Raw genomic sequence first — 12,239 nt, 5'->3', positions numbered from 1 at the left:
CAAACCCAACAAAACAGGACACTTGAATTAAATAACCCAAGTAGTTTTGAAAACAGTCGGTGTCCGGTTGGTTGATGACCAGATCTAGCCGCTTCCAAAATCCTGGAGTTTATTCAATTCAAATGAAAAACTCCAAAAAAGAGTCCCTGAGAATCCGCCTTCCGGCCGGTCATCTACTTCCAGTAGTCGAAGACAGTAGATTGGAGGAATCCATTCTCAAAGGACTGAGAGGAGGACGAATGATGCAAGAAGCCCTCAACCAAGGCGCTCTTGTTCTCATTCAATCCTTCTCCGTTCTGACTAAGCTCAGCTTGCTCATAAACAATTTCTTGGCATGGGTAATAATAATAACAACAATCACCCCAGCACCCGCAATCCTGAATCTGCATCTCCGGAATAATTTGCATCTGCGGGATTTGCTGGAATTGTTGCACCTCTGGAACTTGTGGTACGATCTGCATCTGAGGCTGTGGGTGCTCCTCGATGCAGATCTCCTCTATTTTGACCTCTTCTTCTCGTTCTTCTTCCAGTTGTTCCAACCCCAAAATGTCTTTAAGATTGCGTTTATTATTATTATCGTCGCGCTTTGAGTCATCATTAAAAATAAAATCTGAGTCTCTAAAAATGGAGCCGTTGCAAGCAGTGGCCGTCGTAGTGGTTGTTGCTGCGGCGGTTGTCATGGCTCCGAACCTACTCTCGCAAACGCGACTGGAACTCTCCATCACTGTGTTCTGTCTTCTCTCCTCCACTTGGCACTGTCTCGTCACAGGGGAGGAGATCTGTGACGAGACTGAGACGGGTCTAAGAACGGAAAGTAACTTTTCACCATTCCCTAATAATTCAAAGCCCTTTAGTGTGTTCATTCCGCCTTCGACACTCAAGTTGTCAATCTCGAGATTTGAGAAGTCGAGTTTTGAAATCACGAAATCCGAGTCTCTCTTGTGTCCTTTCATTTTCTCAATCATCACGTGATTGAGGAAAGAACCAAACTTTTGAATCGAATCTCCACAAAATACATATTCACGGAACGAAAGAACATTTAAGCGAGAAAATTTGAGGGTGACACAGGAATTTTTAGTGTTTAAGAACTACATTAAACCCACTCATCTGAACTAATAAGATGAGGGTGTTGTTAATTGCTGCAATGTGATTTCTTTTATTATATTTGTTGTAGTTCTTCGAAGACTTGTCGAGTGCCTTTCCGCTCGCCTCAATGAAGTGCTCAATGTACTCCGAAAAATCGATCTTCTCTCCGCAAATTTCGACCGTTGAAATCTCGACAAATTGCGACGTCTCTGATTTCTTTCTTGGGCATTGAACAGTAAAGGAGGTTACGTCGCCCTGCAAAAGTATCCACATTAAAACAGCCTGTTGCTCCGCTTCGTACGAGACTGATACTCTCTTTGCTTCAGTGCATTTCGTCTTAATGTTCGCAGTTGACATCACTTCTTTGATTTTTTAGATTCACATCTCTTGAGTCATTACTTTTTTTTTCTTTTTGAAGAAAGACATCATAGAAGGGGTTCGAAGCGGGTTTTCTTTGTGTTTTTAAAATTGTTTTTTGTGCTTTTAACCTATTTGTTTGTATGTTTCATCTCTCAATTTCATGAAATTTTTATTTTCTTGTTTACCGTTTTTTAATTGCAGAGTATTAATTTTTATTACTAAAAATAATAATTTATTTGATCTCTTATTTAATGGTTAAGAAGTTGAAGATTTGCCTGAAAATAAGAAAAAAAGAAAAAATAATGTACCATTAAATTATGGTTAATAATAATTTAAAATGTTAATACTTAATTTAAAAATAATAATAAAATAAACTATAAATAATGATATTAATACAAAATCAAAAATAATTTGTTTGAGTTGTTTAATTAACTTTTATTGATATAAATAAACAATTAAATAATGGTTAAAGTATAATACTATGAATTAATAATAAATCAATACAGTAAACAAATCAATGATAACTTCCTTTAGGCGTTTTTTAGCGGACGATGACTACTGCGATATATTATACAGAGAAGGCAAGAAGTCTGTCGGTGGTAAATGACTCCTTTCCAGTGAAGATCAAGTGGCCTTTCTCAGTTGGGTCTTTGTAGTTTGTATTAAAGCTCCAATCAACAGTTGACCCGTCGTCGACGGTTTCGATGAAGAACGCCGAGTATACTCCGACGATGCACGTTGTATTCTTCGAACCAGACAAACAGAGGGACTTTGTGTGCTTGCCCACTTCATTTGGGAAGAATCTAGTAGGTGGGATATTGAACTCGTTTTTCAATGTGAAGACAAAGTGATTTTCGTCGTCTTTGATGTACACAAAGCTGTCCTTCTTTTCCTTCGGGACTTGTTTCGAATGCCACGAGCCGAAGATTGATTTCCCAGAAACAGCAACAATTAATAAATTTTTCCTTCCACACACTTTCTCATTAAAACCTTTTGAGTCGAAAAATTGTTGCGACGAGTCGTAGACCAAATGGAGTCGACTCGCTGATGTCCAACTCTTTAATATTTGTTCGTACTTTCCAAGTCCAGACTTTTCCACTGGGTTCATGTAGACCTCAGGGTTTGGTGATGGGTTGACAGTCGATGAATGAAGTAACGCGGCTACACTTGACAAGCTCATATCAGTTGTATCTCGAGTCTTTTTAGTTGGAGTATATGCGCCTTGTCTTCTGACTTTTTGTAACATCAATTCGTCACAACTTTTCATGGACTTTTGATCAGAAGTCGATGTCGCGTGATGTGGTTGAACATCTGAGCAGAACAAGACACCCTCTTTGATCTCTGGCGTTTGAGCCACTTTGACTTCAGGACGAGTGTTTTCAGAACTCGAGTGACTCGAGTCACTCTTTTCTTTCTTCTTGACCATCCCCACCTTAGTTGTGTTGACTTGTCCGATGTCAGACTTCTCGATATGGATAGTGCCGTAGTTGTTGAGCGTCAGGATCTGCATGATGATCGACAAACTCCTTTGTTTTCTCAGTTGTTTCCGCACTTAAATGCTATTTCATTCCACACACTCGATCTGAAATCACTCATTTTTGGGTCTATAATTCTTGACTTTCGTTTTTTCGTTGTTTCTTTTTGTTTTCCTCTATCCCTTATTTCTCTTCTGATATGAAACTATATTTCAACTATAATAAAACCATGTACATATAATATTTTGTAACATCACCAAAAAATTAAACTGCCATTTTTATTGTTGGAAAACATCTCTATCCCAAAAGGAAACTGGCATTTCTTTATTATTGTTTTCTTAATATAAATAGGGTTTGTTTATATAATTATTTGATAATATATTCAATCACAGTAAAAAAAATGTCAACTTGATATGTAAATATTGGATGAGACATTTTTATATACAAACTTTAAACCTATAATAAAAAGCAGACTTGTTCAACGTATAATTTCGGGAAATTTCCATTAAAAAACATTTAAAGAATAACAAACTATTCAGTTAAACCGGCCGAAAATGGCACTAAATACTGGGCAACCCCTGTTCAATAAATTGAAAACACAAAAGGGTTGGTGATATATAGTAATTTTAAATTATAATTTAACTATATATTCTCCCCAAAAAAACTTTTTATTTCTGTGTTTGATAATTATGAATTCTACAAAAACTCATATTTGTCATTTCCTGAGTTCTCAGATTATTTTTATGCAAAAAAACAAAACTAAAAGAAAGTTAGATTTGGCGAGTACGAGAGTGACAATTAATTGCTGATATGGTGACACATTTTGCAATCTGCCATTTTTCTATATTGAAAAAAAAGCTTTTTTTCAAACAAAAAACCTTTTTTATTCCATTTTTGTGCTCCAACGGTATTTTTGGAAATAAAACCGCCATTCTCTCGGCATTTACTATTTTACAATAATATTTTTTATTATTTTTACATTTTTTGAGGGGTGTCCATTTGTAATATAATTTTGGGGGCAACCAGAATTATTTTTTACACTATTTTATTTCTTTTTACCAATTGTTATTTTATGTCAAGTAGAACTTGATAATACTATCTAAGATCTTTAAAGATAATTGAGTTGGGGTATTTTCCCGTTATTTCGACTCTTATTTGTTGTTTCAAACAAGTGTTTTTTTTTGTTGAAAAACCCTTTTTTGTTCACATTATTTAGAAATAGATTATTGAACTATAAATATTTGTTTATGAATTATCTGTGTTTTAGCCGCCAAACAAAAAAAGTCTTTCGAATTTTCTTCTTAAAAGTGCATGTCTTTTCGCTACTCACCAATATAACTAATAACAATTTAACTATCAGTTACTAGTTTGATTAATTAAAACTAACCATCACATTTGTAAAACAATATTTGTTTTTATAATTATAATCATAAATATTTTAAATTATTTGTATAATAATAAAAACATTCAAAAATACTGTTTTTTATAACATTTATATAACATTTCTATAATTATTATTAAATAAATAATAAACATATTATAATCAGAATAATAAAATCACAAATAGTTTTTTTAATTAATAATTTTAATTACTTCAAATAATCAGGGAATTGAAGTTCAAAATAAATAACATATAACTTATTCGAATATATAGTTGATGAAGTAAAAAACGACAACGGCAGGATTTGAACCTACGCCTCAAATGAGAAATGATTTCGAGTCATACGCCTTGGACCACTCGGCCACATTGTCGACATAAATTTATTTTGTACTTCTTATACTTGTTTTGATTTTTAAATGAAATTATAATTCAATATAAACTTTATTTCAATAGTACAAAACCAATTTTTGTTAAAAACAATTTTATTATAAATGATACAAAATGTATTATTTATTATTGATAAATGTTACATTTCGTATTAGAAATTAAAACTCTTAATTTCTAATACTAATTTCAATAAATTTTTATTTGACTATTTATTTATTATAACGATTACTATAACAAATAACTTGATAATAATGGTTTTATTTTTACTTTTTATTAATTAATTATAATAATTCAAGTATTTTTCCATTCCCATTTTATTACTATTTTAGAACTCTTCCATATGTTCTAAAATGGAAATAAACTATTCAATACTTTTAATTTTCTATCCATCTGATTTTTAACTTCACTAATTAAAATTTAACTTTGACTTTTGAGTGAAGCTAAGATATGAATTGCTTCCTCCGATCCAAGTTCTTTAGCTTGGTCCAACCACATAGAAGCCATTTCCTTATCGTCCTCTGTGTTTTTTTCGATGAAGATCTTAGCCAACAAAACCATAGCTTGTGCACATCCGACGCTTGCTGCTTTATTCAAATAGTCGAACTCCAATTCGACCTTTTTAGCTTCTTTACAGCACTCGGCTATTTCAAAGAAGTCTGTGAATCCCAATTTTTCCGCCTCGATGTACCACTGCACTGCCTTTTCAAAGTCTTTTTGTATTCCATTGATTCCATTCTTCAATGCTCTTGCCAGCATAGTACATGCTGTTATCCCAACGTTCTCATATCCCACAATTTTTTCCTTTGATGTTGTGAATTGTTGGATTAGTTCAGTTTTCCCTTTCGAAAGGGAGTGAACGGCGCTATAGAATTTGCACTCGATGTCGGTGGGGTGGTCGTATAAATATTTGATGGTATTCGACTCATTTCGGCCGCGGAGGACATCTAAGATCCCACTTAACTTCTTCAGCTCATCAGTAAATTGGAAGTTAATTGATGCAAAGACGTTGACTGCATTAGTGTACTCTTTCCGATTGATGTACCTCCGTAACAGACATGACGCGGCATCGGGCTCTCCATTCCTGACGGCTATATTTAAGTATGTCAGTGCTTTCCCTACGTCCGTTTCTATTTGTAACAAATACAACGCAGCAGGGTACATCGCTTCTTTCACTCCTCCTTCCGCTGCTAAGACTAAATACTTTTGATCTTTATTGTACTTGTAATAGCACAGATACGCTTGAGGCAATGGAAATGCTTTCTCTATATATGAGACTCCCTCTCTTTCGGTCCCTTCGGTTCCCATCAAGCGAAGGCCAAGTATTAAATTCGAACTTTTGTCCCCCAATGATGCACGTCTGGTATAAAATGAAAGTGTTTGCTCGTCTAAATCCTCCATCAAAATCAGTTTTACTTCATTTTAAGTTCATTCCAGTGACTTTCGACAACTTTTTGAGGTTTGATGTAAACTATTTGGTACTAACTTTTTAACTATATAATACAATTAAAAAATAATAATTCATTTATTGATTAATTAACTATATTATTTTTACTATTGTACAAAAGAGGTATTTCAGTGATAAGAGACACACCTTTGCTATCAATTATAATCATTCGGTACACCCACGCCTCAATGAGACAACTTTGAAGTCACAAGTCGCAGAAATTGTTGGATGAGATAGTCATCTTTGATTGCAAGAGAGCAATGGAAGTACTTCGAGGCTTCTTGCAAATTGTTCTTTTTGTTATTCTAAACTAAATAAAAACTAGAGACAAACCATTTTATAAAAACACGCCCCAATCCCAGCAAGTGGGATGTTATCGTTGTGTCCCATCCCTTTATTAAATGCTTCAATGGCTGTATCATAATTTCTACTCCTTAGTTGTTTATTCCACTAATAATATCACTAATAATATAATTATAGTATATTTATTATAAATATATAGTATAAAACATAGAATAAAAATATAATACTTCTATAATCTGATAAATATAGTATATTTATAATATATTTATAAAAAATAATTATACAATAAAATTATAGTATATATATATTAGACATATAGTACAGAGAGAAAAGAAGACAAACCCCATTTTCCTATAGCAATGCCCAATGTTGGAATACATCAGTTTAGTGATTCGAACATTATCTTCTCCACACTTATCAACAGCAGCTGAATACGCCTTCAAGCTTTCTGCATACTTTCCTTGAGCATACCTCAATTGTCCCAACGAAGCTAAGACCTCCCAAGTGACAGCAATAGGTATAATCCCCCCTAAGGTCTGGTCCGCCAAATTCAAATTTCTAGCTAAGATCATTTCTTGAATAGCAGAAATTTGTATCTCAAAATTCGAAGGCGTTAACTCAAAAGCTTCGTTGTAACATTCAATGGCAAGTCCATGTTCTCCCATTAATGAATAAGCATACCCAGAAGCAACACACCCTTCTACTCGAAGGCTTTGAATAGTTTTGAGTGTCCGAATAGCTTTCTCATACTTCTTAATTTGAATGAACTTTAAGCCTAACTTGTACTTCTCTAAGTCAGTGTTTGCTTCCTCAAACTCGCTTGACTCGATTGGAACATCCCCACAGAAATCAATTGACGTGGAATACACAACGGTATTTTCCCCGACACACCGTGACAGGGCATATTGGGCTTCAGTGAATTTCCGTTTTTCGTAGAAGAACAAAGCCTCAAGGAATTGCACGAAGGAAGAGCTCTCGATTTTAGGAAAGGTCTGTCGAAGCATCAAAATTTGTTGAAAGAAATCGACGTAATTTCTTGTCATTAAAGAGAGTGTCAGTTTGTTCAAGTCACGAATCAGTGAATTTTGCGAACTTTCAATCATCTTGTTGCATGAAGAAATTGCCTGTTCTAAAGGTAACTTGTTGTGTACTATCATATTTAAAAAAGCTAAATTTGTAGAGTCAAGAGCACTTGTTAAAACACACTCGGATGAACGCAAGACATCACTTTTGGCTTTCGACTTGATTAATGTAAAATTGATGTGAGAAATTTGCATCACTTGACTTGGAGAGTGTAAATTGAAGGTCGTCAACTTCGTTGGAAATTTTGAAAGAACTTCAAGTGCACTTTTGTCGTGTGAAAAGACTGACATAAAAATAGAAAGTTGTAAAGTACTAACGGTTGGGTATGGAGGTTGTATCAATGAAATGTGTGGGATATTAAAGTATCGTAATAAAATAGTAACTGCTTCTTTTCTTTCCTTGAGAAGTATGAGCACTTCACAAAGTGAACTGATAATTTCTGTGTCATGGTCTGTATAGTTATTTTTATTATAATATATAATTTATTTTTATTTATGAATAATATAATAATATATTATTATTATAAATATTATATACAAACAAACAATCAGACACATTCGCCGCTATTAAAAACTGTTCTTTTGCCGCCTCATAATTTCCGAGTGTGAAATATTGTTTTCCTAAAACATAGAAATACTCCGAGTAGTTTTGTGTTTCCATCAAACCTTAAATTTCAGTTTTTCTTTAAATTGAGTTACTCAAATAACAATTTTTTGTGGTTATAAACAAATATAATAAAATGTCATTAAAATGTTATTTTAAAATGTTATTTTAAAATGTTATTTTAAATTGTTATTTTGAATTGTTATTTTAAATTGTTTTTAAAATTGTTATTCCAATCGAAAAAAGAAAAATTGGAAAAATCAGAGAAACCCTATGAGTGAGCCAACCACCATTGTGCGATTTTCAACGAAATTGAATGGGTATCAAGTCCCCACATCGAATTATGATGTTCCACTGAGTCTCACGCGACTTGGATTATCGAAATTGATAAACACGTTATTGCAGTTAGAGACGCACATACCTTTTGATTTCATCGTCAACGGCGATTTTTTGCGGAAAACACTTGGGGAGCATTTGACTGAGCGCGACATGAGTAAAGAAGCGGTGACAGAAATTGAATATACCGTTGCGTTACCCGCCCCTGAGGAGACTTGGGAGAACGATGAGAAGAATTGGATCACATGTTTGAGAGGAGTCAACGGCTATTTGTTTAGTGGGAACAACATTTCTCAAATCACCGCGACGCAAGTCAGTGGGAAAGAAATTGGTCAAATCAATTGGATGACTTCACCCAAATTTGTGAAATCGATTTCCGTTTCACATGCAAATTCCCATGTTGGAATTGCAGCGTGTGGGAAGTCAAATACAATCACTATATATGCCTTCGAAAATGAGACATTCCACGAAGAATCAATACTCAAGGGACACACAGGCTCTGTTGAAAGTGTATGCTATTCCCCCGACGGACAACATTTAGTATCCGGCTCTTGGGACTCGACCGTGAATATTTGGGATTTGCAGAACTATAATACTCCGGTCCAGACTTCCCCCCTTCGTACCAAGAGTGCAACAAAAACAGTGACGGCTTATATGCCAATCACTGGGCACTCACAAGCGGTGACTAAAGTATTATGGCCCGTCGAAGCTCAACTCTTTTCATCATCACTTGATGGGTCCATTGCTCTTTGGGACGCTAGTAATGGGTCAATGATCTCCGCTTATAAGCCAGGGAAGACGACGTTGTGTTTGGATTACTCGACTAACAACAACTTGTTACTCAGCGGCCACAACGACTGTATCATCAGAATCTCTGACCCAAGACAGAAAAACGTCGCGATGAAATTGATGAAAAGTCACGTCGCTATGGTGCAGGACGTTCAGTGGCATCCTCTGAGCCCTTATTTGTTCGCTTCAGCTGCTTTCGATTACTCAATTAAAGTGTGGGATATTAGATCAGTCACACCACTCTGCACTATTCCTTTGAAGGGTAAAGGAACAGCCGTCTGCTGGAATGAAAAGGGTGATGAATTCTACTCGGCGTCGTCTTATGGGCGTCTCGCTGCTCATCGGTTCACTCACAATTGATTGGTTACTATTGTTCTATTCAATTATTAGAATCTTTTAGTTCTTGCTAGTAGTAATTTTGTATTATTTCTATACTACAAATTTATTAAAAATAAAAACTATTTTTTAATTATGTCTTGTCTTGCAGGAAATAGTATGTATAGTAATATAACTATATTGGTATAGTAAATAATATTATATTATAATATATATTTAATATTATTGGTAATAATTTATTTATTATTTATTACTAATAAATAATAGATACTATATATATTATAATAATATAATGAATAATAAACCATTTACAACCACATCAAAAAAATCCATTTGAAAAAATAGTCGGTCTTTTTTAATTAAAATGAAAAACAAATCACAACTAAAAATTTTGCTTTTTTTTCTATTAAGGAATTTAAAAATAAATATACCATTTATATTAATAAATTAAATTATAAAAACTGAATTGTAAGTTATATAAGGAAACATAAGAATGATGCAATTACTGATTTAGAGTTATTGGTGTTTATAAAAACCCGATATATAATAGTAATTAATATTTAATAAGTACCAAAAAAATAAATGGGTGCGGAATATGCCTTGTTACAAGTAAAATAAAAGAAAACAATTAATGAGATAAAAATAGAAATGTATACTTTTTATTTGCTGTTTTTGAATTTCCAAATATCCCGAAATTTAGTATTTAAATTAAACTAATTTTGTTTAAAACGAGTTTAATCAGAGTCTTGTTAAAAACAGACCGTGACGTGTATAACATTGAGGGTTATTTGGGAAAAGAGAGACACTATACTAGCTCACAACTGCATGAGATCCATTTTTAATAAAGAAAATTAATTTAATAAAAGTAATTTAAAATCTATTCAAAGTAATTTTGGGTTTTGATAAAACAGAGTCTCTTCTTTTTTTTTAGTCTCTAAACGTCCTTTATAAAAGGCTCAACTCAGTTATTAATTCAATCTAGTTCAATGGGTTGTTTCGGTTCAAAACCAAAGTCTTCTGGTTCATCAACATCGAACAAACCCTCTTCGCAACCAAAACCAGCTTCACAACCAAAGCAAGAAAAGACTGAAAACACCTCAAATAAGCCGCAAGAAGGAACCCACGTTCCTAAAGCTAAAGGAGACCAACCAGTTATTGAAAATAGACCGAACGGAAAGAAGGAAGTTGTCTCTGGCGACAAAAGTATTTTGCTTGACGAAATTTACGCAAAACACTATGGCAAAGTTGACAAAGCTCACGACGACGTTGAAGCCGCCAAAAAGGCGTGGCTTGATGCTAAAGAGAAAAAATCCCCAGACACACAAAAGTTAAATGGAGTTTTCCAAGACAAAAAGGCTGCCTTCGAAAAAGCCAAAGAACAGGCGCACAGAGATGCATTCAAAGAAGTCCAAATCTACATGTGTGATGAGGATTGCATTGATTTACATGGTCTCCAGATTGATGGTGCTGTGATGATGATGAAAGAAGAAATTGCCTCACGGAAAAAGGCTGGCAAGAAGATCCTTAAATTGCAATGTGGTATGGGTCACCATAACACCGTTGGGTTTTCTAAGATCAAAGAAGAGGTTGTGAAACAACTCAAATCAATGGGTGAGAAGTATACTGAAGACAAAGAACATGGTTTTGTCAACGTCCAACTCTAAATTGTAATTCCTTTGTGAAATTCCTTTTATTTTTTGCGCTTATTTATTTTTTCTTTCCACCAATATAATCCTATCATTTATTATTAAAATTGTACCATAAAAATGGTTCTTAGAACAATATTTTATAGTACATCTAATTCAAGAAACAAAAAAAGACAACTTGCTGGAACGACACAACATAAAAGGGTTGGAAAAACCTGTGAACCATCATCAAAAACAAATTGTTCGTGCAGTGACTTAAAACAAAACGCAGTTTTTTTTTGTGTTTTTTTTTGCTCGACCTTTGGCTGTTCTCCATCGCTTGCCTTTACTGCTGCGACGACTTCTGTTGCCATAGCTGTTAAGGCTTGTTCGCATGAAGTTCCCTCTTTTGCTGAGACTTCGTAATACGCCTTCACATTCGAGTATTGAGCCATCCATTCGTCGACCGTCTCCTTGGTCACTTGATGATTTTCAAGGTCACTTTTATTCCCCAAAACAATGACAACGCATTTAGAAGGAGCGTACACGCCGATGTCCTTTTCCCAGTTTGTTAGACTTTTGAAGGAGTTTTCGTCGCAGACGTCAAACACGATAAAAACGCCATGAGCCTTTCTATAATACCTTATTAGTTAATATTTATTATTCATCTAATATAAGACGTATAGTTATGAAATAGTAATAAGTATTATATTACTAGTATTACCCATTACTTCCAATAACAAGAGCAAAAGATAACTCAGACCACATGGAGAAACAAACGAAGAAGTCAAAGTCCGAAACCTTTCCTGTCCACCCGTATCAGTGAGTTCTAAAGAAGTTGGTCCTGCTTTATCAGAAGGGATATCAACTTTGATTGTTCTTGTGTTGTTCGAGTTGGACGGCTCGGTGTCGGAAAAGGTCTTATCACAAAAGCGAGTGACCAAACTGCTCTTACCGACGTTCACATCACCAACTATTAGTATGCGTAATTCATTTGAACTTGAAGAGCTGTCGGTGAGTCGACTGGAAGA

The 12,239-nt window shown here is 34.3% G+C and overlaps 7 protein-coding genes across 7 annotated transcripts; 2 read left to right on the top strand and 5 right to left on the bottom strand.

Moving 5' to 3' along the window:
- Positions 1-173: 173 nt before the first annotated feature.
- On the bottom strand, positions 174-965 carry EIN_386890 (hypothetical protein; the record flags this gene model as incomplete). The annotated part of the gene is made up of 1 exon (XM_004258718.1): positions 174-965. One exon carries the CDS (start codon positions 963-965, stop codon positions 174-176), a length of 792 nt encoding a protein of 263 aa, XP_004258766.1.
- A 109-nt stretch (positions 966-1,074) lies between these two features.
- On the bottom strand, positions 1,075-1,443 carry EIN_386880 (hypothetical protein; the record flags this gene model as incomplete). Its single annotated transcript, XM_004258717.1, has 1 exon — positions 1,075-1,443. The coding sequence occupies one exon, from the start codon at positions 1,441-1,443 to the stop codon at positions 1,075-1,077; it is 369 nt and encodes a 122-aa protein (XP_004258765.1).
- A 571-nt stretch (positions 1,444-2,014) lies between these two features.
- EIN_386870 (hypothetical protein) lies at positions 2,015-2,956 on the bottom strand (the record flags this gene model as incomplete). Its single annotated transcript, XM_004258716.1, has 1 exon — positions 2,015-2,956. The coding sequence occupies one exon, from the start codon at positions 2,954-2,956 to the stop codon at positions 2,015-2,017; it is 942 nt and encodes a 313-aa protein (XP_004258764.1).
- Positions 2,957-5,106: 2,150 nt separating this feature from the next.
- EIN_386860 (hypothetical protein) lies at positions 5,107-6,087 on the bottom strand (the record flags this gene model as incomplete). The annotated part of the gene is made up of 1 exon (XM_004258715.1): positions 5,107-6,087. The coding sequence occupies one exon, from the start codon at positions 6,085-6,087 to the stop codon at positions 5,107-5,109; it is 981 nt and encodes a 326-aa protein (XP_004258763.1).
- Positions 6,088-6,318: 231 nt separating this feature from the next.
- EIN_386850 (hypothetical protein) lies at positions 6,319-8,179 on the bottom strand (the record flags this gene model as incomplete). Its single annotated transcript, XM_004258714.1, has 4 exons — positions 6,319-6,426; positions 6,467-6,560; positions 6,779-7,970; positions 8,065-8,179. The coding sequence occupies 4 exons, from the start codon at positions 8,177-8,179 to the stop codon at positions 6,319-6,321; spliced, it is 1,509 nt and encodes a 502-aa protein (XP_004258762.1).
- A 216-nt stretch (positions 8,180-8,395) lies between these two features.
- EIN_386840 (WD repeat-containing protein, putative) lies at positions 8,396-9,607 on the top strand (the record flags this gene model as incomplete). Its single annotated transcript, XM_004258713.1, has 1 exon — positions 8,396-9,607. The coding sequence occupies one exon, from the start codon at positions 8,396-8,398 to the stop codon at positions 9,605-9,607; it is 1,212 nt and encodes a 403-aa protein (XP_004258761.1).
- A 962-nt stretch (positions 9,608-10,569) lies between these two features.
- Positions 10,570-11,247, top strand: EIN_386830 (hypothetical protein; the record flags this gene model as incomplete). Its single annotated transcript, XM_004258712.1, has 1 exon — positions 10,570-11,247. The coding sequence occupies one exon, from the start codon at positions 10,570-10,572 to the stop codon at positions 11,245-11,247; it is 678 nt and encodes a 225-aa protein (XP_004258760.1).
- Positions 11,248-12,239: the final 992 nt, after the last annotated feature.

Source organism: Entamoeba invadens (assembly GCF_000330505.1).
Source record: "Entamoeba invadens IP1 unplaced genomic scaffold scaff_1105074725685, whole genome shotgun sequence".
Lineage (NCBI taxonomy): Eukaryota > Evosea > Mastigamoebida > Endamoebidae > Entamoeba > Entamoeba invadens.
This window is presented reverse-complemented; position numbering and strand designations above follow the sequence as displayed.